This window comes from Haliotis cracherodii, unplaced genomic scaffold, assembly GCF_022045235.1.
Source record: "Haliotis cracherodii isolate W230 unplaced genomic scaffold, xgHalCrac1.p SCAF_10, whole genome shotgun sequence".
NCBI classification, from domain to species: Eukaryota; Metazoa; Mollusca; class Gastropoda; order Lepetellida; family Haliotidae; genus Haliotis; species Haliotis cracherodii.
This window is the reverse complement of record NW_027266265.1, coordinates 50,275,794-50,303,047: the sequence shown is the minus strand read 5'-3', so window position 1 is coordinate 50,303,047 and position 27,254 is coordinate 50,275,794. Positions and strand designations below refer to the sequence as shown.

Genomic DNA, 27,254 nt, shown 5'->3' with positions numbered 1-27,254 from the left:
TACAGATTTTTGAATTTTTCCATTAAGAATGAAATGTCTAACACATTTTGTTATATTTCCAGGGGTCACATGTGGCCCATTCATCTAAGGCGCCGCAATTCATTGTGCAGAGTTGCGTCCCTTTTGCACGCCAGACACCTATGATTTGGGGTTCGATTCTTGGTTAGCCCCAATTATTTTTCTAGGTTTGTCAGTGCCGGACCCGAGCCCGTGTGTTTCCTCGAAGTGGTAAACGTCTAAGACCTGCATCACTTCAGGCTTTCCCCCCACATTAAGCTGACACGCCATGATATAACTGGAATACTCACTGACATATTTCCATATGGAAGTAAAATCAAACATTATATGTTTCAGTCATCGGTCACGCCAACATCCTACATATTTGTGACAGACCGAAACAAGATGGAAGTGAAGAGCTTGGCCAGCTTCCTGGAGCGGAGCAACAGTGAGATTCCCAAGGCCATGTCAAGCTACATGGCCGGCATGCAGATGGTGAGAGAACACTAAGCGTGTCATCAGTCTTCTTGGCTTTGGCAACTTTCGCTTTTACGGTTAAGCTCCGCCTCCAGCCGTTTCAAGCCTGCTTGAAATTGCATGTCCAAACTGTTATCCTTGCTCTGCTCTGCCTGGCTTCGTTTTGATATCACCATGATAGCTTTGCAGTCGTAAGCATTTTTATTTTGTATTTGTTGGTTTACAAACAATAATGGCTCAAAAGGTAAAGAAAAGATAATGAAGACTTCCACATAAAGGAACATAACTTGCTGTCAGGACTTTGGGTTCAGCGCTGGTGGTTGGCTGATTCCCTCATCTTTGTATACATCACAAATCTCTGCACTGAAGGGCAGCCTCCATGGTCTGCTGGATAGATTATTAAGCATTAAGTGGATTATACAAGGACTGGTCAGTATACTGTGTCTGAGGGTATGCGTGTTAAACTGTGGCATGGTATTTCAGCATGGTGAAATCGGCATAAGTCAAGACTAGTACAAACACCACACCGCACCGCACCGCCCCGCACCGTCACGCAACGCTATGCAACTCACACATACATGCATGTTGCTATATATGTGCAATAATCTTCAACGTAATGTTAGGCCTATTTAACCTCACTGTTGCACTGATCTTCAGCAACCCATGCTTGCCTTAAAAGGCAACTAACGGGATCGGGTGGTCACGCTCGCCGACTTGGTTGATGCATGTCATCATATCCCAATGAATCGATGTTCATGATGTCAGGCAGTGAATTGTCTGGTCCAGACTCCATTATTTACAGACCACTGTCTTATAGCTGGAACATTGCTAAGTGCGGCGTTAAACAACAAACAAACACTGTTGCACTAAAGTCAAGAAACTCAACCCCTGTGTTTATCAGTGTTTCGATTGTCAACTCTACAAAAGTTCTTTGATTAGTAGTGAGGTAGTAAGAAGCCATTTGTATGGATGACAACTTGTGTATTTCCTATTTGGTCTTCGATAGGCATTTGGGGGCACGGGTGGCCCAGTCGTCTAAGGCGCTGCAATTCGCTGTGCAGAGTTGCATCCCTTGGGCACGCCAGAAACCTATGATTGTGGGTTTGAATCCGATTTTGTTTCTAGGTTTGTCAGCACCATATCCGTGCTCATTGGTTTCACCGAGGTGGTAAACGTCTGAGACCTGCATCACTTCGGGCTTTCCTCCCACATAAGCTGACATGCCGTGATATAACTGGAATACTGTTAAAAGCGGCGTTAAACCCAACTCACTCACTCACTCACTCACTCGATAGGCATTTAGAAGTTGAAGACATGAAACCCTTATGGATAACAACTGATGACAGGGCAAGAACTCGCCCTGAAGCATCGTTACAAAGGAATATGTTATCCATAAATGCTTCATGTCTTCAAGGTCTTGTTTTCTGCTATCACCTTTATCCAGCATGTCGAATGAAACCACACAAGTCATTTGTCTGAAGTAGTTTCAGGAGCCATAAGTTTGTGAACAGTCATGGTTTCAGCTCTGAATAAATATTTTTACACGATTTTTGGGACAGCAACAAGAACTATTCATAACAAAGAGGCAGACAAAAACCTAAACTATTTTTTTTATATCAATCTGGTTTTGTAAACCAACTAATTACAAGTAAAAGCCTTGGAAGCCTTGTGAACGCTGCTTGCGTTGAGCCTTCGACCTTCTTAAGCAGAACTTTTGGGTTACTTATTTGGAAAACATATCAGAAAGGAATCGGCACACTTGTCGCCAGATGCCAAAAAGCACCTGTTTCACATTACCTGTGGTTCAGTGTGGGGTTGAGGGGGTTCCAATTAGAACATTGTACAGGGGTTGGTCAAAACGTTCTAAGCCTAACAAACAATTGTGAAAGTGTATTGAATTTTGTTTTGCAGCATAATCTCCATGCTTTTCAATACTCTTCTCATATCAATAGTGAAGCTTTCCAATTCCAGTGAGAAAGAAGTTTTCTGAAACTCACTGAAACAAACATTCACGGCAGCTTAATTTGACGTCATCGTTGTCGTCATAGCGCTTTCCACAAAGGTGTTCTTTCAGTTTAGAAAACAGATGGAAATCACTTGGTGCCAGGTCTGGCGAGTATGGAGGTTGAGGAAGCTCTTTAAACCCACATTGTCGCACAGTAGTCTTTGCAAGTCGACAGGTGTGAGAAGAGGCATTGTCATGAAATAGTAGAACGCCAGCAGTCAGCATTCCTATGTTTCTTTGTTAGATGTAATTGTTGATGAATAATAGTTTCAGTGGATCCATGGCTTAGACCTGTGTCTTCCTCAATATCAGCAATTGTAATACGTCTATCTGACATTATAACTTTTTCTATTTCCTTGATTGAATCTTCTTTGATGAAAGTTGAGGGATGTCATCATCAAGGCTTGTTCTCCCAGCCTTAGACATAGCTGCCCAACGTTTAACAGTGGAATAGCAAGGGCACTTATGCCCATACTATGGTGACATGCGGTCATGAATTTCTTGGGGAGTACTTTTCTCTAAAGTCAAAGACTTGATGACTGCTCGGTTCTCATTCTTTTCCATTTCTGTGTCCATTTGGACCTCTATCACCCTAAACTGGCTGTCTCTAATATACAAACAGCCTCAACAGACCACATACACTTGCCATGAACTACTCAAACAAAGTACTACATTAACCAGTACACTTTGTTATGGCTAGTTGTTGAAAGTTAGACAGGCTTGGAACATTTTGACCAGCCCTCTTACAGAATATGTGTTAGTTTACATTATGTTTATTACCGGTATCAGTCAATATATATGCTTTGTTGCACATGCTTTCTGCAAGGGAAGTATGCAATATCATCCGTGTGATGTGTGTAAGATATAAACAATGGTAAAGATCTTTAACTCACAACTGCTCAGAGTGTTTTACAACAATACTGCCATACAGACATATATTGATTCTCCTATGGACAGGATTATTTGGCACTGAAGTGGGATGGGGCTGTTGGGGTATCTTTGGTTTGCAAGAAAAAAATTATGTTTCCTGATTTCCGGGTTTTGCTAAGTATTTGGTGCCTGGAGATTTCATTTGGAACCAGCGTTAGGCAAAGGTTTCAATTGTTAAACATTTCTATGCATCAGATAATCAATATGAAAATGTGGGCTGTGATTATATCTTCGGCGTTATAATTACAGAGTTTATTAGGTCAATACAAGTCTTTATCATGTTTATGGACTTGATAAAGTAATATTGATGGAAGATGAAGTCCAAGGCCAATATTGCTTTTGTCGTGTTCATTAAAACCTCATGTAAAGTCAATGTAGGTTAATATTCTGTATTAAAGAGACAAAGGCAGATTCAACATATCAAGCAATGCCAGCTACAAAAATGTCTGTCAAGAAACAGACATCTGATTGGCTTAGGTTTGGGGAATACCACTTCTGGGTAATTCCCACTCTATTTTGAGTAATTCAAGTCAATAGTGTAAATTTTCAGACCTGACTTGAAGTCAATATGCGCTTTTGTCGAATGACACATGATAATATTTAATGGTCCTGAAATTCACTATTTGAACACTCTAGCTATACAAGCTAAGTGTGCTTTGATTCAGTAAGGAGGCAATGTATGTAATGTTCCCAGAGTGTCAGCTGATATCAAATGGACCTACACTTGACTAATACAATCACTTGAGATCCTGAGGCATGACATGAGCATGAGAAGACATATTCCCGGGGCAAGGGTGTTACCTCACTATAAAAGTCAAGTTTTCACCCTTGCGGAACAAGGCTGGAAGTTCCAGGACCGATCGTAGTGTCATTAGTGTCATTTACGAGTTATGTCCCATCTATGTCGCTCCTGTTGACCAATCAGATTCCATCTCTCATGTCACTTGCATTTGAATCAAACAAAATGGCAGCACCTTGTCAAGACAATCCGATCGACAATCAAGATCTGGATTGTCATAAAACAGGTCTTACATCGCGGGGTGCTTCAAATTGCGTGAGTACCTTGATTAAAAACATGAAAAGATTTGCAAAATATCTGACGACGCCCAGGTGACAGTACACATGGTTTACAAACCCTGCAGTCAACCGAAATCTAACATTATGAATCAATCAAAGAGAGAGAATTAGTGGACGGGTCCCAAACACTATATGATGGTTCTCTGTGGGGACTCTGGATTCGAATTGGTCCAAAGCAACCTATGTTGGTCTTAGAGGGGACTTAATGGATTTGGTTGTCAGGCACATTGGCTTGGTTGATGCATGTCATTGTACACCATCATGGTGGATCATATGCTTATGATATCAATCACTGGTTCGTCTCGTCCAGATTTGATTATACGAGGGCTGGCTGAAAAGTTCTAAGCCTAACTGTGAAAGACCCGTACCAAGTCGATGGTTTTCATTTATTTCTCCACATAGTCCCCTTCCAGGTTAACACACTTTTGGCCTGGATGACGGTCAAGAAGAAGTTTCTTCAACCACCCTAAAAAAGTCATTAACAGCGGAAATGACGTCATCATTACTAGGAAAATGGCGACCGGCTAGTTCCTTTTTCATTTTTGGAAACAGGTGGAAGTCTGACGGGGCCAAATTGGGTGAATAAGGGGGATGGTCAATGAGTTCGAAGTCACAATCATGGATCGCTGACATGGCAACCACCGATTTGTGAACAGGAGCATTGTCTTGGTGGAACAGGACTCCTTAAGTGAGCATTCCCCGTCGTTTAGCTTTGATAGCTTCACGCAACTGTCTCAGTAGGTCAGCATAATATCTTTCATTCATAGTCTGGCCTTTTTCAAGATAGTCAATCAGCAGAATACCCTTGGAATCCCAAAAGACTGAAGCCATCACCTTTCCAGCAGAAGGAACCAACTTGGCTTTTTGGGGGGCTGGTGATTCGGGATGCTTCCATTGTTTAGACTGAATTTTGGTTTCTGGTTGAAAGTGATGAATCCAGGTCTCCATGGTTACAAATCGGGCCAAAAAATCATCGGGATCTAAATTGTCACGAGACCTCAGGAATCTGACATATTTCTGATCTTCTGTAAAGAGCTTTGGCACCCATCTTGCAGAAACTTTTGTCATTCCCAACTCGTTGGTGATAATGTGCTCAACCCTCTCATGAGAGATGCCCACAACACTGGCAATATGTCGAGTGGTCAATCGTCGATCAGCCATCACTATGTCATGCACCTTGGTAATGTTTTCCGGAATGGTTGCTGTTTAAGGCCTTCCTGGACACGGGTCATCGTCAAGGCTCTCTCTGCCACGCTTGAATTCCGCAGCCCACTTCTTTATAGTGGAAAAGGAAGGGGCATGGAGACCATGTCATCATGTATCTATGTTGGAGTTAGCCATTTCAGTTGCAGGTACTTGATGACTGCCCTATAGCCAGTTTTGTCCATTTCTGGTGATGTCAATGGGTAGGTTCACAAAATGGTCTGGTACAAAGACAATAATAACACTACAGTTGCAGTTCTTATGTCTATGATTCATTAGATGATTGTACTTGTTGGTGGCAAAATTTTGTTTCAATCCGATTGAGATATCCCACTTAGGCTTAGAACTTTTCAGCCAGCCCTCGTATACAGGCCACTGACATACAGATGATATATTGTTGATTGATGCGGTAAAAAAGAACCAAAAATCTATCTGCACAAGAGATGGCTTGGCCTGGTTCAATATTTTGAAATTACAGTCAAACCATGTTGTGTCGAACTTGGATCCAAGTATCCAAATTAAGCAAAAATGTTTCCTGAGTTCGAATCCCCAGGTAACTTGACTTTTTCAGGTCCCCACAAGTTTGACACAATGAAGTTTGAGGTACAGAATGAAGCATTATCGTTGTTGTTTCCGTTATTTTAGTTTCAAATGTGCAACAAGACTGCATTAAACTATTTCTATGGAACTTTTTTTCACGGGATGAATTTTCCCCCAAAACAGTTAATTGGTTATTTGTAATAAGTAAATGTATTGCTGGGCATAATGAACCGTACAATTTCAAATATTTTGAAGTTTATTGAGCTACTGGTTGTGAAATATGTTATTGTGTCTGTTATGAAGAAAGGGTCTATTTCTCTTGAGTTTGTATGGACTTATCAGGTTATGATAAACAGATTCAAGGTGTACTTCTTATTTTGTAATGGTACAAGTTAGTATTCCATACATGATGATGACCATGTGAGATTTGTGAAAGGAGTTTTGTTTGTTATAATAAAATGATAAATTGAAAAAAATTGAAGTTTGAAGATATTAACTTCTGTATAAAGAGAAAATGTAAAACTATTTCAGCTTTAAACATTTTAAAGATTTAATGTGACAGTTCTGTTTTTGTTTCTCACATCAGACTGTACATTTGTTGTGATGAGATCAAGATGCTGGATTTGAATTGAGAAAGAAGTGCTTTTCTAGAAAGAAAATAGCTTCCACGATGATGTGGCCGCAAATAAGTTGTTTCTGTCAAAGGTGGTTATTGTGATTTGGTACCTCTGATTGACCAATCAAGTATTTTCTAACTTTCTGGTGGTATTATAATTTGATCTTTAACTATAAGTTCAAGTTGAATTTTTTATATTTATGCTATTATTTTACCTTTGCAATGAAAGCAAATTGTTATCAAGGTTTTGTTATTGTTCATGGTATTGTTTTAGTGTACGATGTTTTTACTACAGAATAACCATTATCATGTGTGTGGATAGTTTACCATGTTTACCCAGTATCAAGACGAAAAGCTTAGTGTTAGGTGTGCACAGGCTTGGAAAAGCCTTGAATTTGGCAATCCAATCTTCAAAGGCCATAAGTGAAAATCTGCCTTGAAAAAGGTCTCACAATTCCAGTAGATGTCTTGCTACTCTTGTTTGTTGCGGTTTAATAAATATCAGCTGAATATATTATATGGCAGTAAAGATTGTTGTGGACTTACTTGTGGTAATTGTCAGTGGCAGCTCAAAAAACGTTGAGGGCCATTGTGGCTAGATTTTGTTAGTGGCGACGTGAGAATTACCTCCCTTGGTTGCTGTAAACAGCAAGCTTGATCGTTCGAGAATCTGTCTGATGTGACAGTTTCTAGAAGGCTGTAGGCAGTACCTATATAAGAGTGACACAAGGGCTTTTCAAGGCCGTGTACGACCTGACTTGTGTCTTATCTACTTGCCACATGTGGATGGGATACCTATTTGAAAAAAAACAAATTCTTGCCTGCTTCGAACACTGTTTTGGATTCAAGGATAGAGCACATGCCTCTATCAAGACATTCGACAGAACAAATTCTGGACATTCATGAGTGCACAGACATTTATTATGGGGCCTGTTACGTATTGCTTCTGCCGCTTATTTCACCCATTAATTGCCTTTTGTGATTGTAAACCTAAAACTGAATGCTTCAAAATAATTTATTAATTATTTATTGATCGTGTGTGGTCATTTACTGATTTTGCAATTTAGTTCTGTTTCGAGGTGGTTTCTAAATTAAGGTGCAGAGGTAAGCCCAGAAATCAGTTTATACACAGAACTAAATTGTGAAATCAGTAAATGACCACACACGATCATTGAATGATTTAAAAGCAAACTGCGGTATTCCTTTTCTCAAGAATTCACCACAAAAAATCTGTGTTTTAGCCATTTGCTGAAACTGACAAAGATCACAAATAAGTCTGCAACGATCTCAACTGCCATGTAACAATATTTCAGTAATGTATTTCTCTTATACGGCACAATGAGATGTAGCAAAGTATAAGACAGAATCATGATCGGTAAATAAAACTGAAACATGGGTGTGAGGACTTGAATATCTTAATATTGGTCTCCAGTGGATGAATGGAGTAATTTTGGCAATGAAATAAAGTAAGAACATCCTAGTCAATCTCTTAGAAAGAACGCTGGGTATTACTTTTAGCCTTGAATGGGTCTATAAAAAATACAATCAGCTAAAGGGGAGAATTGGTTTGTCATTCTCATCTGAGACCATGATTCTGACTCATCAAGGACCATCAGGCAGAGTCAGGGATTGGAACCCATGACTTCCTGATCCGGGCAGCTAAGGGAGGCAACTCTTGACTGGCTCATGTGCGGTCATACCATGAACAGTAAATGTGTGTTTTGTTTTGTGATTGTAGTTGAAGCTGATTTGTGAGTTGATTTAATATGTCTGATTTCATTGTCAGTGATGTGAGGATTCCTTGGAAGAATAGAATTGGCATCTGGTTGCAATAGATTTACCCCTTGGGTGCCACAGGGACGTGTTGATGCTCTTCAACCCTCAATTGGAAGTTGACTAAAACTCAGAATAAGACACGCACATACATACACTTCATTGTTCTGTGATATCATCTGCAGTCATTTGGACAAAAAATACTACGATAAACAATCTTTGTTGGTATGTGTATTCATGTACTGGAGTATGTTTTGAAATCTAACATTTAGATATTTACTCAGGGAATTCAATTAAAAAAATAGCATTGTAGTTATTTATTTGTTCTGACCATTCGACGATTATTCTGATGAGTTGGCAGTGACCCCCAGAATCTCTAAGAATGTTTTAGTAAATATGCAAACACAAACGTTGAAGTGAACTTTTCGCCATATTGGTTAGGCCATCTTTTGAGCACAGAATATGTTCATAAAGAATGCCAGAGGCATTCTGCATTAAAAAACAATTGCGTCTGGATTTTTTTTCTTCTTTTTTTCCCCCCTCCTTCAACCCTCGACTTTGGGCTGAAAAATCCATAATTCTAAAAATGAAAAAAAGCCTGGCCTTAGTGTTTACAAATCATGTTTTGCTTATACTGGGTTGTGAAATGTTTTTTAAATCTCATATATTTTACACTTAGCTGCGATACATACATCCCTGAATTATGCACACATTTTAGAATTATTTGTCATTATCACTAATATTAAGTGAACTATATCTGATGAGAAAAAGCAAAATTAGGAGTTTACACTGTAAAACATTTTCTCTGTTTTTTTTGAGAGTTTCGATTCATCTATTCGTGCATTCATTGACTCCCATTATTGAGAATATGCATGGTAAATTATCATGGCAAGAATTAGGGAATTGAAAGTGGTTATTTTACAATGATTTAGTAAATTCAGCAGAAATTGTCAGGGTTTCAGCTCAGCATGATGCCATCATGATCACGTGATGTGATGGTATTTATCTGCATTTCTGATGAATTCTCTTGGTTACTATGAAAAAAATGAAAACAAATAACAATACTTCAATTGTCATTTTTTTTTATTACTTACATGACTTCTTTATGTACATATGATCCCTGAATCAACGAAAGTTATCCTTTGAATATCTTGCACACTGCTGTCAGTGAACACGCCATTTTACTGAAATACACTATTTATTAATGTGCAACATCATATCACACACAGATCTAGACCTCAACAATCATTTATTATATACTTCAGTGTGAAAGAGTTTTCTGAAGTTGAAAAAGGTGATATTTTCATTGCAGTGAACATAATACTTGATATTTCACTGAAGTGAACATAACACTTGATATTTCACTGAAGTGAACATAACACTTGATATTTCACTGAAGTGAACATAACACTTGATATTTCACTGAAGTGAACATAAAACTTGATATTTCACTGAAGTGAACATAACACATGATATTTCACTGAAGTGAACATAAAACTTGATATTTCACTGCAGTGAACATAAAACTTGATATTTCACTGCAGTGAACATAACACTTTGACGGAACTATCTTCATTCAAGACGTACCTCCCCACAAATTGTCTCCCTTTATGGTAAGTGTCTGGCCCGTACATAACTGTTGACTTCCTTTTTACGTTACAAGGCAAAATAATGACATATGTTCATTTATGGAGTTAATATTATTTCTTGCTGTTTGTTATTTTTGTGAAAATGTTTTTTTATAAACTGTATGTTTCTCCTTTAACTCGTCAATCGAGACTGTTCATTTCGCTAAGCGCCATTTTTGTTACTTGACCAGCATGTATTCCTTCGCTTCCAACAACCGTCTCGTTGATTTCAAGAAGATTTTTTAAAAGTTGATTTTGTATATATAATCATAGCCAAATGTATGATAAAGAATTTTAGTGACCTCAGATACTTTTGTTACTTTTGTTTATATCTTTTATGATTTTGCAAACTGAGAACTACTTTTTAAGTCACAGTTACAAGGGGTGGTGAAAAGTCCCTGCATGTTAGGTAGGCAGCATTTGCATTTCAAGGTTTTACATTCATGACAGGGGAAATGAGATATTTTCACTCATGGCCATGCCAATCGTGAAAATATCTCCGTTCCCCTGTCACTCAGTGAGAGAAACATGATATTTCACTTGACACATGAAATAATCTCTATATCTTTGTTCAGCAGGACATTTCATTCATTGATAGGGCAGATAAGACTTCATGTAATTTTAATCAAATATGTATTTGGTTTTCTCTCTGTTTTGTTCAATAGAAACACAAACTATTGAGGTATATTTCTTTAAGAGTCTATTGTTTCTTGTATCTCTTGGTTTGAAAACAATAGTCTATTTGCATGGCGTGGTGTCAATACTGAACAGAAAAGATGAGGGTCATGAATATTTTTAGCTCATCTGGATTGGAGGGACACAAAAGTGAGCTTATGCCATACTGTGGCGTCCGTTGTCAGTATGTCAGCAATTTCTCTTCTTCTGAATCATTTATTGGAAATTAACGAAATTTGACTGAAAGCATCCCCAGGTGGTTGGGATCAAAAATTGGTAGTGGCGACCCTCCAGTGGACTGAGGGCTGGGGCCAAATTGGGGTAATTTGGCTATATTGCTTTAAACTACTTCTTCACTGGAACTAAGAGATAGATATCAACCATATTTGGTTGGAAGCATTCTCCGGTGGTGAGGATTCAAAATTGTACACATGGTGGGACTGACGCCCAAGGGGCTGAGGGGCGGGGCGAAATAGAGTTAATTTGGCGTTATTGCTTTAAACGACTTCTTCTCTGTAATTAAGAGATAGATATCAACCATATTTGGTTGGAAGCATTCTCAGGTGATGGGAATTCACAGTTCTGTTCACCTGTCCAGCACTCCCAAATGAGTTACAACCTTGACCATAACATGCAAACCGATATTATCACCACCAACAGATACATTGTATACATTTGTTTGTTATGAAGAGAATAGTTCATTTATGCCAATAGGAATCGCCCTGGGGTCCAGCCTTGCCTCTGGAAACTTAGATCCTGGATCATAACAAGGAAACGGTTCCGATCTTTATGCTTCATTTGTATCTTGAGAAGTACACGTTCATGCTGTCAGATTTGCTATCCACCCCTTTTTAATGCTGACAGTCAAAATTATGAAATATTTGCAGTATTATATACATGTACAATGCAAATGTATATTTTGTCATGATTGCATTTAATATCCAGGAGAGCAATACATGCACTATGGTCCTCTTGTGTGTTTTTTTGTTTTGTTGTTGTGAAGACGGGACATAATTTCATAAAGTGTCCCCAAAAGTGTTCATGATCCCTAATTTGTTTTGTTCAGTATAAAGAAGTAAATTATGGACTCAATTATGCTCAACTCACGGGCAGTATGTGACTCCTACACTGAGTCTGAAATATAACCAGATTTGGAAAGTGAGAAAGAAGAGACTTATTGTTTTCTTATTAGATGCTTTATATTTTGATAAGTGATCCTATGTGTCCGTGTTCCTAAATGCCTTTAATGGAAATAAACATCACATAGAAATGGTGATTATTATTTGTTATCACTTCACTAGAAAGTGAAATATGTACTGGATCTACGTCACGTCTAGGCCAGACTTTTTTTTAAAATTGGTTTATGAATCACATAACTCCAAAACATTAAATGAAGAAAAATTTAAGAAAAATGAAACAAAGCCTTTCTAATAAATCTTGTCGCTATAAATATCAATAAATCATTTAAGATACGATCATTAAAACATGTCGAAAAGTTATCTTAAAATTTTGAAAACAAGATGAATTGAGTTGAATCGCAAGAGGAAATATAAAATATTTATTTGAAACTGGAATTTCTAGTTTTACATAATTGTTTTACCTACTGACCTGAAATTTTGGGCCTTAAATTCGTAAACTCCATAAAGTAAAAGTCTGGCCTAACATGATGGAGGTAGATCTTGTAGCAGCAGGGGTCATTGATAGGATGCACTGCTGGACAGTCTGAAGGGAATAAAGCTGGAGTTTGTGTGCATGTTCTACTGCAGGGAGAGAACGAGGATGAAGACAAGGACCTCTGCAGACACATCAAGGCTTTTGGATTCTGTGTGTAAGTAGACACTGGCCTTAATGTGGCAGAAGCATCACACTGTGGGGCTTCCATGTTAGTATGAAGGTCTCCAGCACTGGAACTGACATACCCATGAAGATCCGGATTAGAACAGGTTGCTGTTGTACAAAGAGATCTTAGCACTAAGGTGATCGTAGCGCTGAGGTTGTTTTGTACAATGGCACCCAGGTCTTCAGCAACACATGCTTGCCGTAAAAGGCACCTATGGTTGTCGTAAGAGGCGACTAACGGGATCAGGTGGTCAGGCCCGCTGGCTTGGTTGATGCATGTCATCATATCCCAATCGCGTGGGACCCGTGAAGATTCCGGGGTAGAATAGGTCTTCAGCAACCCATGCTTGCCGTAAAAGGTGACTATGCTTGACGTAAAAGGCGACTAACGGGATCGGGTGGTCAGGCTCGCTGACTTGGTTGATGCATGTCATCGATCCCAATTGCGTGGATCAATGCTCATGATGTCAATCACTGGATTGTCTGGTCCAGACTAAATTATTTACAGACTGCCGTCATATAGCTGGAATATAGCTGAGTGCGGCGTTAAACAACAAACCAACCAATTGCGTGGATTGATGCTCATGATGTCAATCACTGGATTGTCTTGTCAAGATTTAATTATTTACAGTCTGCCATCATATAGCTGGAATATTGCTGAGTGTGGCTTTAAACAACAAATAAACAAACAGTCACTGACAAGAGTCAAAATTCCCCAGGGAGCTAACACCATCTCACAGCAAAGACTACTGGTCCGCATTTCAGTAGTACAAACTGAAAATTACTGTTTACAAGAGCAATAGGAGTGCTGGAATTGTTTCTTTGTCTTACTATGTTCCCATTGGTGCATATTTAGACCAAGCCTATTAACCGTGATTACGTAGCCAGTAGGGAAGAAATAATGATTGAAGAGGTTTGTTTAGCGCAATCTTGGCACTGAATTGTATATTCGAACTTCAGAGTTAATCGAAGTTATTAGACGGGCAGATAGGAGGTTTGAAAGATTATTTGCTCCCCAAGCAAACTACTGGCCACTGAATAGCAGGCAGGCAGCTATTTCGTCAGTGCTTCAGCAGTCTATGCTTGCCGTATAAGGCGACTAAATGAAAAAGGGTGATCAGCTTCTGTGACGCAGACCGCCTCCGTGGACTTGTGGTAGAGAGTCCACCCGGAGAGCGGAAGGTCCAGGGTTCAATCCCTGGCCGCGTCATACCAAAAGATGTTAAAAGATGGTACTTGTTGTTACCCTGTCTGACGATTGGCATTAAGTGGCTAAAACAAGGACTGGTCAGCTCGGAGTCAATATACTGTGTCTGAGTGGGGTATTCATGTTAAACTGTAGCATGGTATCTCAGTGAGCTAGCACTATAAATCGGCATCAGTCCGGACTAGTACAAGCAGCCTCACAAACACACACACGTACATGCACATCGCTATATAAGTGCAGTAATCTTGGACGCGACGTTTCACCTCACCTTACCTCTGTGACGCAGGTTTGTGTGTCTTCATACTTCGATGATGTGGAATCTTGCTCATGTCACTGTTGTTTTTTACCATTTCTTGATTATTTTAGGGCCCTCATCATACTTCATTATCAATATTAAAAGACACAAGATTTTATTGTACAATGATTCTTTCCTGCAGTAATATATTTTGTCACTCTCCTTCGAAGGAACATCAACAAGTGCCAGTATCGACATCGTATACTTCCTGTCAGTGACTGTCCTCGTGGCCGGGGATTCAAAGACCTGCCCAGAACTGGGGAAGTCAAGGTAAATCTGGTAGAGTCAAGATATCTAGGGAAGTTGAGGTAAATCTGAGGAAGTCATGGTAAATCAGGGAAAGTCATGGTAAATCTAGGGAAGGACAGGTAAATCGGGGGAAGTCTAGGTAAATCTTGGGAAGTCTAGGTAAAGCTGGGGAAGTCCAGGTAAAGCTGGGGAAGTCCAGGTAAATAGGGGGAAGTCCAGGTAAATCAAGGGAAGTCCAGGTAAAGCTGGGGAAGTCCAGGTAAATAGGGGGAAGTCCAGGTAAAGCTGGGGAAGTCCAGGTAAATCAAGGGAAGTCCAGGTAAAGCTGGGGAAGTCCAGGTAAATCAAGGGAAGTCCAGGTAAAGCTGGGGAAGTCCAGGTAAAGCTGGGGAAGTCCAGGTAAATAGGGGGAAGTCCAGGTAAATCAAGGGAAGTCCAGGTAAATCAAGGGAAGTCCAGGTAAATATAGGGAAGTCCAGGTAAATCAAGGGAAGTCCAGGTAAAGCTGGGAAAGTCCAGGTAAATATAGGGAAGTCCAGGTAAATCAAGGGAAGTCCAGGTAAATCAAGGGAAATCAAGGGAAGTCCAGGTAAATCTGAGTAATATCACAGGAAATCTCAAATTCAAAAGGAAACTAGGGCCTACAGGTGTGTGGGAATTAGAGGAATGATATGGGATGTTACTTTGTGTTGACAGGTGAGGATGAACCACATCCTTGACGCCAACCACTACTACGTGAGACTTCTGGAGCACCGGGGAGAACAGAAGACCGACCTCAACGGCATTTACATCTCACTCCTCTTTGACATCGCAAGCTACTTCGCTAACAAGAGCAACTGCAGGTCACAATGTGAGTGGACAATGTTTTCTTGAGGTGGCATCCAAACTTGGGTGTTGTTCCAGTTAATCAATCAATAATCAGTCTCCGCCCCCCCCCCCCCCCCCCCCCCCCCCCCCCCAGCAGCTATACTGCTGGAAGAGCATTCTACCATGGCTGTCCCACCAGTGTCTAATGTGGCTGTCCCGCTGGCGATTGCTTTTCATGTGGCTATCCATCCCGCCGGAAATGCATTCTACCGTGGCTTTCCTGCCAGCGGCGGCTTCTACAGTGGCTGTCGCACTGCAAGGTTTTCTAATATGGCTGTCCCACCGGTGACACAAATTACTGTGTCAGTCGCGGGGCGAAGCCTGAAGTCTTCTACCATGGGTGTCTTGCCTGTGACGCCATCTGCTTAGGATTTCTTGTGGCGACGCCTTCTACTACTCCTGCAACGTCTTGACATGTACCATGGCCGTCGTCGTCTCAAGGGGCTGTGCTGCCAGCGTCATTGTCTGCCTTGGCTGTCATGCTTGTATCATCTTCCACTATGGCAGTCATCTGAGGATGTTGGATATAGAACTGTCCTACCTGAAGACTTGAATGCGACATTAAGCCCCACCTCACCTCGCTTCACCCCGCCTCACCTCACACCACCACCTCACACCACCTCCTAACACCACCTCACACCACCTCACACCACCTCACACCACCTCATGACCGGGGTAAAATAGGTCTTCAGCTACCCATACTTGCCGTAAAAGGCGACTTTGCTTGTCGTAAGGCGACTAACGGGATCGGGTGGTCAGGCTCGCTGACTTGGTTGATACATGTCATCTATTCCAATTGTTGCTCACAATCACTGGATTGTCTGGTCCAGAATCGATTACTTTACAGACCGCCGTCATATAGCTGCAATATCGCTGAGTGCGGCATTAAACAACAAACAAAAAACAAAAAAACACCACCTCACACCACCTCACACCACCACACCACACCACACCACACCACACCACACCACACCACACCACACCACACCACACCACACCACACCACCTGCCTGAAGAAGGCAGGGGGGTAGCCAAGTGGTTAAGGTGTTTCTCCACCATGGTGCAGGCTTGACTCCCACATGGGTGTATTGCGACAGACTAATTTCCTGCAACCCCTGCTGTGATACTGCTGGAATATTATGAAAGCTGCATAAAACCTAACTCACTCACTCCTTCCAGCTGTCCAGTGTTGATGTTGCTTTGTTTCATTGCAGCGATGGCCAAGAAGGGGGAACTTTGTGCCATCCGCAGCAACGAACAAGACTTCCATAGGTACCTATGCATTTAATCTTGTGTGATCTAAGATGTGGTGCAAGAAATTTCGCAAATATTAAATTTTGGGGTTGGAAATGGAAACAGATAGATGTGAAATATCAGCTTGGTATTGTATTGTGTGTTCATTTCGTATAACTGTGATACTACTTGCATGTCAAGATAGGACTGAGTGAGCAAACACAGTTTCAAGCAGTGATATACTACTCAACTTAGGATAGGGATAGGGAGTGTCTAGGTGGGGTCTGAATGTGACTGAATGGTTGTTCGGATATGTTGTCATACAAATAGTATTCGATATTGCCATGGAACTGAAGAATGGGCTTCTTCAGTTCAAGTTGGTTTGAGAATAAACGACTCGTGGTCAATGTTTGTTGTACAATAAAACACTGCAGGGAGAATAAACCATGAGGGGCACATGGTTTACTCTCATGGTTTACTCTCCCTGTAGTGTTTTATTGTAAGATAAACAAAGACCATGAGTCAGTTCTTTCTTTTGTGAGATATCAACATTATGTACAGCCACTTATAAAATGTACAAGCTTTAAAAATAGTTCCCTTAATTTCAATAATAACGACTCCCTGACACGTCCATGTTATGAACAAGTGGAATAAGTTTTGGTATTTCACACATATTCTCACAATCCTCACGTCAATGATATCTACCTTTTCTTGTGTTATGTCACAGTATGATCTATCTCGGTATCCCTATCACCTGTTGAGCAGTATATTTGAGGGATGGTGTGGTTGTTAGAATGTCATGTGGTTGTTAGAATGTCATGTGTTTGTTAGAATGTCATGTGTTTGTGACCTTGGGGCCAGCAGTGATTTTTGATTTCATTGTCAGACAAAAACTGATTGCTTCTTTGTAGTTTTGTGCTTATGTAGAAACTCGCTTTCAGTATAACCATTATTGCAAAAACCAGTTGTTTCAGATTATATGCTGTATATTTTCAGAGTGGAAATCCTTGCAATAATGGAGTCTGAGGGGCTCCAAACTCCCACAGCAAAGGTATGTAGAAGTGTCCTTTTATTCATGTCAGTAACTTATTGCAATCCACATGCTTGCAGACAACATATATATGATCCTTTTCCGAGTTTTTTGACTGCCTCCCTGGTCTAGAGGTAGAGCATCCGTGGAAGCTCCATGGTTCTATCCCTGGCCGCGTCATACCAAAAGACATTGATAAACGGTACTTGCTGTTAACCTGTTCTGCGCTCGGCATTAAGGGGGTAAAAAAAAGAACTGGTCGGCTCAGAGTCAGTCTACTGTGTCTGAGTGGGGTATTCATGTTAAACTGCATGGTATCTCAGTCGGCTATCATTATAAAATCGGTATTAGTCACATACACTTCACTATATAAGTGCAATAATCTTGGACGCGATGTTAAACCCCATTTCACCTCACCTATGAAAAATAAGGACTTTTAAGAGATCTCAATTTTTAACATAAATATTTCTTTTTGATTTTGTCTTTCATGGACACTTAGTTTGGAATCCTAGGTAAACCAATGAACACACATAACCAAGCATCTGATGAGTGACTGTTTGTTAAGGTGTGGTATGTTGACGACGGCAAGACAGAAATTGTTGATCTGTGCAAGCTCCTCACACTGCCAGGCCACCTGAAGGAAGTCCCTTACCAGGTAGGGAGTCTTCATCTTGTCAAATGGGAACATCAGCCTTTGAAATCTATCATCATGTTCATAGTCTATAGAATGGATAGCTTTAAATGACTGCTAAGTAATATCTGTGGAGATTTGAATTCTACATTTTCTAAACTAAACATCAACTGCGTGGTATTTGTAAATGTTATGGCTTATTTCAGTGTTTGAAATTAAAGGGGTCCTGAATATGATCCTCTGTCTGTCACCAGCCTCCACCTCCTGTCTGAATATGATCCTCTGTCTGTCACCAGCCTCCACCTCCTGTCTGAATATGATCCTCTGTCTGTCACCAGCCTCCACCTCCTGCCCTGAATATGATCCTCTGTCTGTCACCAGCCTCCACCTCCTGTCTGAATATGATCCTCTGTCTGTCACCAGCCTCCACCTCCTGTCTGAATATGATCCTCTGTCACCAGTCTCCACCTCCTGCCCTGAATATGATCCTCTGTCTGTCACCAGTCTCCACCTCCTGCCCTGAATATGATCCTCTGTCTGTCACCAGCCTCCACCTCCTGCCCTGAATATGATCCTCTGTCTGTCACCAGCCTCCACCTCCTGCCCTGAATATGATCCTCTGTCTGTCGCCAGCCTCCACCTCCTGCCCTGAATATGATCCTCTGTCTGTCACCAGCCTCCACCTCCTGCCCTTAATATGATCCTCTGTTTGTCACCAGCCTCCACCTCCTGCCCTGAATATGATCCTCTGTCTGTCACCAGTCTCCACCTCCTGCCCTGAATATGATCCTCTGTCTGCCTTCAGTCTCTAAATCCTGCCATGAATATGCCTCTGTCTGTCAGCACTGTCTCTACTTCTACTTCCAGGCTGTGGAGGTGTACCTGTGTCGTGTGAAGCCGATGGACAAGGACTCAGAGTGGACACCCAGGGTAGGTCAGCAGTCAGAAACGATGGTTACTCTCACTTACTTTTGCACCCTATCGTTTGTAGGGTGGAGTAACTAAGTACCCTGTGAGAGTTGCATTTCTAGAATACTATAGGAAGAGGTTAAAAGTTGAATGCAGAATACTCTAGCGATAGATTGACTATTGGGGTTGTGTGAGATGGTATGATTTAATCATTGCATATAGGTTGTAAATATATCAGTAGGTTTACTGGTAGTGCAAAGTACACATCCATGATGAGGTGCATTGTGGGATATATATGATATGCAATATGCAATATGCAATGGTGATTGAGATACATTTGGGACTTTCTTACACTTATGGAGTCCGTGGTTGAGCGTCCGCCCAGAGCGTTGAACACCTGGGGTTTGATCTTTGGCTGCTTCATACCAAAAGATGTTAAAAGATGGTACTTGTTATTACCCTGATGGCACTGAGCATTAAGGGGCTAAAACAAGGACTTGTCGGCTCGGAGTCGTATACAGTGTCTGAGTAAGGGGATTCATATAAAGCTGCGGCATGGCATCTCAGTGGGCTAGCACTATAAAATTGGCATTAGTCCGGACTAGTACAAGCAGCCGCACACACTTGCATGCACATGGCTATGTAAGAGCAATAATCTTGGACGTGATGTTAAACTCCCATTTCACATTCTTGCACTTAATTGTTCGTGTCATCCTGCTTTAATGAATTGTGGGACTCTGTCTTCTAGGCCAACATGTTCATCTTTGAGCAGCTGGATGAGATCACGGAGCTGGAAGCATGCGTTGTACTCAGGTAAGGCAGACTATGCTACAGGTAAACATTGCTAAGGCTGTTCAAACAGGTGGTCGCAGGTTCATTTAAGATTTGATGCCGTGATATATCTGAAATACTGTTCACTAGGGATGTTCATGATATCAATCACTGGATTGTCTGGTCCAGACTTGATTGTTTACAGACCGCCGTCATATAGCTGGAATACTGCTGAGTGTGGTGTAAACAACAAACAAGCAAACTATGGCCTGTAGATGATCAAGGCTAGGCCAGACGAACCAGTGGTTGATGTCAGAATGAGATGCTTTCAAGGAGTGCTGCACTCTGCTCTGTGGGAGTATGGGGCAGGGAGCTACCAAGTTGTTTGTTTGGTCATGGAATAAATACGACAAGCAAAGATCCGTTCATGCCATCCGGTTCTGATGACACACAATCAGCCAGGTGACAAGGGCTGACAAGGGCTGAGTCGATTATTTACAGACCGCTGTCATATAGCTGGAATATTGCTGAGTGCAGCGTTAAACAACAAACCAACCACCCAATCATTCACCCACTCAGTTCGTAGTCATCTGGACTGAATGTGAATTCCATGCAGAAAATGTTAGACATTGTTTTGATCTGGATTCTGTTACAGTTGTCGGAAATTGGGAAAATGCAATAAATTTGATGTTAATATTAACATTGCAACATATAGGTTGTATCCCCAGACAGTGACTGTCCCCATCCCATTTCCTCCCACAGCTTCGGGAACACCCTGTGGCTGGACCCCCTAGTCCAGCGAGTTACCATGGAAACCATTAAGATGACCACCAACCATATGCGAGTCCGAGATGAACTGCTCAAAAATGGCCTTGGATCGAACAACCCCAAGGTCAGTGGTACACCTGCTTGGCGTGCTCTGTCGTGGAAGTACTTGTTTTCTTGAAGCTTTGTTATATGCTACTCCACTTTTGATAGGGATATTCTGAGTGTCTAGGCAGGGACTGAAAGCTTATAAGTTGTCATGCAAATATTATTTCATGTTGTCAAGTGATCATAAACATACCTAAACTGTCTTAAGCTGTCATCCTCTATATTTCATATCATTAAAAAAGTTTTAGTATTCCTATCGACCCATGAATAGGTCTTCAGCAACCCATGCTTGCTGTAAAAGGCGACTATGCTTGTCGTAAGAGGCGACTAACGGGATGTGGTGGTCAGACTAGCTGACTTAATTGATGCATGTCATGGTATCCTAATTGCGGGAATCGATACTCATGATGTCAATCACTGGATTATCTGGTCCAGACTCGATTATTTACAGACCGCCATCATATAGCTGGAATAATGCTAAAAGCGGGGTAAAACCATACCCACGCACTCACTCACTCACTGATAGACGACAATGATGTTGGTTTCTCCTTGGTCAAGTGACTTTGTTCACGCAGCAGTGAATGGGTACCCAGAAGGATGAGATAGTTTTGTGATTGTTAACCTTCTAGTGCCTCACAGGGAATGAAATTGAGTGTGCACTGGTCCGTTGACTGGGAAATGATGTAGCGCTTTAAACATGCTTTAGGAAGTGGATTTGATGTATAATTAACGTGCTCACTATTAGTTATGATGATGTTGATGTTGCAGCACATAGAGCAGCTGTACCAGCTCTGTAGGGAGTGCCAGGTAGAGGTGCCCAGAGAACTCCAGGCTAAATACCTCTCAGGGTAAGGATGGCTTATCTCCCTTACCAGTTGGACATATCAAGCTCCTCACAGTGATAATCTTTTTGCAGAGTTCCTTACTAATCTCAGTCAGACAATCAGACTGGCAACTTTGCAAAGTTACCAGACCAGATAAAATGTTGCCAGTCCAGAAATTTCAAGACTAACGAACAAGAATAATAAAAGGGTAAACATAAGGCTAAAATAAATTAATAATCTTGGTTCTCAGGCTCTGCCCACATCATCACAAAGTCAAATACTGTATTCCCAGGTTGATTGTACGCAATTGTATTTGGTTACCGACTGTTTATTTGGTTACATACCAGTTTGAACAACCCCCCAAAAAGAACTATATTTTCAATAAACATTGCCTGAGACCCAATTCTTTTATTTTATTACGCCTAAGAATAGTACTGTTTAATGTTAGTTCTTAGAAAAATAACAATAAACTGGTTGATTGTCAACTAAGGACTTTCACTTTTCAAAACTGACCATCCGTCAGCAAAATAGACTGTCTCGAACTGTCGGGCAGCCAGGTATTTTAAACACTGTTATTTGGTGTAGATGTTGTTACAAAAGTTGACTTTGTAATTTCAGATATGAGAAGACAATTGACACAGAGTCTCTGCCTGAGGATCAAGAATACCACGACATCTACGTGTCGGCGGTCGTCTCACCCGATCTCATCTACGTGCAGCGCAAAGAACATGTGAAGCCGTGAGTCACAGACTGCAGTAGAATCTGCTCCATCTAATTTTCCATACACCCAAATCTGCCCAACCATACAACAGGGGTAGAGGCATTCCTGACCCCCTTGTGATATTCTAGGACAAGCCGAAATAGAAACTCGTGGCCTATTTTTGCGACTGGCTTCCGTCTAAAAGCATACTGTCATAGCTGAAGAATTGTGAACTCGATGCATTATGTTTCACGTATATTTCACCATATATCATATATGTTCCAGATGCTATTTAGAACACATTGGAACTTACGGTATTATACAGTATGATTGAACACATAAACCATATTATGGATATATTTTTAGATGCCAGACATATAAAATAAAAAATTATTCCTGAGTGATTCTTTGATAGAAGACGTGATGATTCCGGGATAGAATAGGTCTTCAGCAATCCATGCTTGCCGTAAAAGGCGACTATGCTTGTCGTAAAAGGCGACTAACGGGATTGGGTGGTCAGGCTCGCTGGTTTGGTTGATGCATGTGATCGATCCCAATTGCGTGGATCGATGCTCATGATATCAATCACTGGATTGTCTGATCCAGACTCGATTATTTACAGACCGCTGGAATATTGCTGAGTGCGGCTTTAAACAACAAACCAACCAACCAACTTTGATCGAAGTACTTGAAGTCATACAAGCATTCTGATTGATTTGCCGTATTTTCGTTTCTCCATCAGTTCTTTATAAGCGTGTTTGTTATAAACATAGTTTACTGTTGAAGAAAATCACAGCAGAAAATCTTTTGTCATATTAACATATGGAGCATGTGGGGGACCGGAACAGTTCCGAAGACCCCTGCAGAAATCTCTATATGATTCCGATTTTCCAAAATCAATCGGCAGGCATTTCCAGATATTGTAAAAGAAGAAGTGACCCATATAATATCCTGGTTTATTTGGTAGAATTAGGATTATTGAGATTAACCATTATTTCTTTCCAGTATTAAAATGATTGTCTTTATTTTTTTTAAACCTGACCTGCTTGTGTTGTATTTTGAAGTATTTGTAAATAATTCACAAAAAATATAATGTTTCTTTTTGCACACCACTAAGTCATGTGAACTGACGCACAGGGTGCCACATGTTATTCACCAGACCACGGACGTATATAGACTGTGTTGGAAGAAGGCCAGCTCAATAGTTATATAGTTGATTTGGGTAAAATTTATTGAGGAGTTTGGTTCGATCTGTTCGACTGCAAGGGCGGATCCTGCATTTTAAAAAAGGACGGCTCCAAACTATCAAAATCCTCTCTCTAGATAATTTTACTGCCTACAACATACCGTATTTTCTTGAGTATAGTGCGCACCCATGTATAATGCGCAACCCCCTCTAGCGTCAAATGTCAAGCGCAGAAAAAATAGTTCCCCTTCAGCGAATAGCGGTAAACGAACTGGTGATGAGAAACTTGGTCAGTACAAATTCAAAATTTGAGATGAAGACATGTTTATTTACCGTTTAAATTTTTTTTTTGTTCTGCTAAGAATTGTTTTACATCCAGGGATTAAGATTACCTGGTGTATTTTCTCGTAAACTAAGCCGGAAACAGCAATCAGCTGTACACACGTTTTCTTGGAATCTACCGGTGATTTGGTCAAGACACACCCAATGATATAACTTTACAATATTTTAATGCACGGATCGGCAAAAAAATTCATTTTACATTGGACTTTACATTTGATTTTACATTTGATTTTACATTTGATCTTTTGTTTTGTTCGGTTAACGCTGCGCTCAGCAATATTCCAGCTTTAAGACGGCAGTTGATTTTTAGAAGTGGGGTTCTGGACTTCTGAACCCCCCAGCTGGGTCCGCCTTTGTGTTGTAATTGATATTTCTGACTGTGGCTTACTGCCACTAGTTGTGAAATTATGTACCATGGAGGGGTGGTCGGGTAGCCTAGTGGTTAAAGCATTCGCTCGTCACGCCGAAAACCCGGTTTCGATTCCTGACATGGGTACAATGTGTGAAGCCCATTTCTGGTGTCCCCCGCCGTGATATTGCTTGAATGTTGCTATAAGCGGCGTAAAACCATACTCACTCACTCACTCACTCACTCACTCACTCACTCACTTATGTACCATAGTGTTCCAGTTTAATGCTCTGTTGCCCAGGTTCGAGGAGATGCTGGACGAGATTAATGACAAGATGGCCAAGGTTGAGATGGAGTTTGACAAGGATTTGTCTCTCTGCCCGGGGACATACTGCCTGGCTCAGTTCACACAAGATGACAGGTGAGATGGACAATGACCAAGTACTCAGGAATGTTTGTGGTTCAGTTGGTCCCAGGAACCTATGCTGGTTTCCAGGCAACACAATGTATTAGCTGGTGGTCAAACGCAGTGTCATGGGACACTTGAGAGCATGGATCGTTCATAATATCAATCACTGGTTGTCTGGTCCAGGGCCCACTTGCACGAAGCCATCTTAGCGCTAAGATTATGGTAAGCCTATGTTAAAGTATAGGAGTTAGATTATCTTAGTGCTAAGATCACTTTGTGCAAGTGGGCCCAGACTCTTATTTACTGGCCTCTGTCATATTGTGGGAAAAATGTCACCAAGTGCGGCATTAAACAAGAAACAAAAGGCTTAGAATGCAAAAACAGTATGTTATGATTTTGTTTTTATCAATGCTGCAGTGATTTTTCCAGTGATATCACTATGGTCTGTACCCGTGAAGACCAAGGGTAGAATAGGTCTTCAGCAACCCATGTTTGCTGTAAAAGGTGACTATGCTTTCGTAAGAGGCGACTAACAGGATTGTGTGGTCAGGCTCACTGACTTGGTTGATGCATGTCATCAATCCCAATTGCGTGGATCGATGCTCATGATATCAATCACTGGATTGTCTGATCCAGACTCGATTATTTACAGACCGCCATCATATAGCTGGAATATTGCTGAGTGCAGCATTATAAAACAAACAAGCAAACTATGTTCTGTAGATGATCAAGGCTAGGCCAGACGAACCAGTGGTTGATGTCAGAATGCGATGCTTTCAAGGGAGAGCACTCTGCTGTGTGGGAGTCTGGGGCAGGGAGCTACCCAGTTGTTTGTTTGGTCATGGAATAAATATGACAAGCAAAGATCCGTTCATGCCATCGGGTTCACAATCAGCCAGGTGACAAGGCCTGACCACAACATATCGAGATTATGACAATCATGAGATACTTTGAACTGATTGGCACCTGAACAGGGCTGTGCTGGTAGTAGCACTGTTGACAGGTCATCGAGAGCTACATGATGACCTATACAATTTCTTCACTCACTCACTCACTCACTCACTCACTCACTCACTCACTCACTCACTCACTCACTCACTCACTCATTCATTCACTGTTACAGGTGGTACAGAGGACAGGTCATTGAGAAGCTGTCTGATGACCTGTACAATGTCTTCACTCACTCACTCACTGTTACAGGTGGTACCGAGGACAGGTCATTGAGAAGCTGTCTCATGACCTGTACAATGTCTTCACTCACTCACTCACTCACTCACTGTTACAGGTGGTACCTAGGACAGGTCATTGAGAGGCTGTCTGATGACCTGTACAATGTCTTCACTCACTCACTCACTGTTACCAGGACAGGTCATTGAGAAGCTGTCTGATGACCTGTAGAATGTCTTCACTCACTCACTCACTCACTCACTCTGTTGCAGGTGGTACCGAGGACAGGTCATTGAGAAGCTGTCTGATGACCTGTACAATGTCTTCTTCTGTGACTTTGGTGACAATGACAGCTTGTCCCCTTCCCGACTCTGCCCTCTCCCAGACAAGTACGCTGGCCTTCCTTGTCAAGCCATAGCGTGCAAGCTGGCCTATGTGGAACCAAGGGGAGACAACTGGGACAATAATAGTGGTGATGCATTGTGGGATATGACCCACTTTTTGACAGGGGAGAAGAAACTCCTTGTAGCCAAGGTATTCCTGGTCACATTTGCATTTTCAATTAAGCATGTGTTCGTGATGTTTTAGAAACGTTAACTGTATATGTTAAACTATCAACAGTTAAAAGTACAGTGAACTATGTTTATATCAAACATGTTTATAACGAACTGACGGATATAACTATGTTTTTGGTCCTGTCCATTTGCTGTATATATTCCGAACGTTTGCTTATAACGAATTTGGAATTTCCATTGTCTATGATAAAACTGGTGCATGCTTTATCTAGACCCTACTGAAATAACCAAAATTTGTGTGTGCTTAAGTGTTACCAATTATAAAACCAGTCATTAAATCAGACAGGCAATTTAACTGGCACTGCAGTTGGCACCATTTAGATCTACCAAATTGATACAAGAGTTCTCTTCTTGTTGGATTTACTGTTATATATTTTCAGTTGAATAATGTAGAAATATGGTGTTTAGATATTGTCCAAGTCTGATGAGACTTCAAGTGGATCCTACAAGTACACAATCGACCTGCACGACACCAACTTCACCGTGGACGTCCACCTCCCCCAGGAGCTGGTGTGGAAGAGATACGCCTCCTCTCCGAGTCTCAAGGTATTCCTGTCATCAGAGGCACTGTAATTCACTGTGCAGAGTTGCGTCCCTTGGATCTGCCAGAACCCAAAGGTTTTAATTTTTAGATCCCCAGTGAAGGTCCAGGTTAGAACTGGTCTTCAGCCACCCTTGCTTGTCATGAGAGGTGACTAACGGGAGTGGATGGCTTTGTTGATGCATGTCATCGTATCCCAGTTTAATAGATTGATGTTTAATCACTGGATTGTCTGGTCCAGACTTGATTATTTACATACAGCGGTCCTACAGGTGGAATTTTGCTGAGTGTGGCGTTAGTCAACAAATATACAAATTTAAATCCAAGAAACATGGT

At 41.2% G+C, this 27,254-nt stretch overlaps 1 protein-coding gene across 1 annotated transcript in view; it reads left to right on the top strand.

Moving 5' to 3' along the window:
* The window catches only part of LOC139454495 (putative ATP-dependent RNA helicase TDRD12), a 75,695-nt gene that overhangs the window by 30,336 nt on the left and 18,105 nt on the right, over positions 1–27,254 (top strand). Inside the window, exons 22-36 of the mRNA XM_071236243.1 lie at positions 355–492; positions 12,688–12,749; positions 14,433–14,532; positions 15,208–15,361; positions 16,593–16,650; positions 17,608–17,662; positions 18,207–18,296; positions 19,140–19,202; positions 19,930–19,994; positions 20,715–20,844; positions 21,594–21,673; positions 22,268–22,387; positions 24,528–24,647; positions 26,075–26,336; positions 26,786–26,923. Coding sequence (XP_071092344.1) covers positions 355–492; positions 12,688–12,749; positions 14,433–14,532; positions 15,208–15,361; positions 16,593–16,650; positions 17,608–17,662; positions 18,207–18,296; positions 19,140–19,202; positions 19,930–19,994; positions 20,715–20,844; positions 21,594–21,673; positions 22,268–22,387; positions 24,528–24,647; positions 26,075–26,336; positions 26,786–26,923 — 1,635 coding nt within the window. The remainder of the gene's footprint in view (positions 1–354; positions 493–12,687; positions 12,750–14,432; positions 14,533–15,207; positions 15,362–16,592; positions 16,651–17,607; positions 17,663–18,206; positions 18,297–19,139; positions 19,203–19,929; positions 19,995–20,714; positions 20,845–21,593; positions 21,674–22,267; positions 22,388–24,527; positions 24,648–26,074; positions 26,337–26,785; positions 26,924–27,254) is intronic.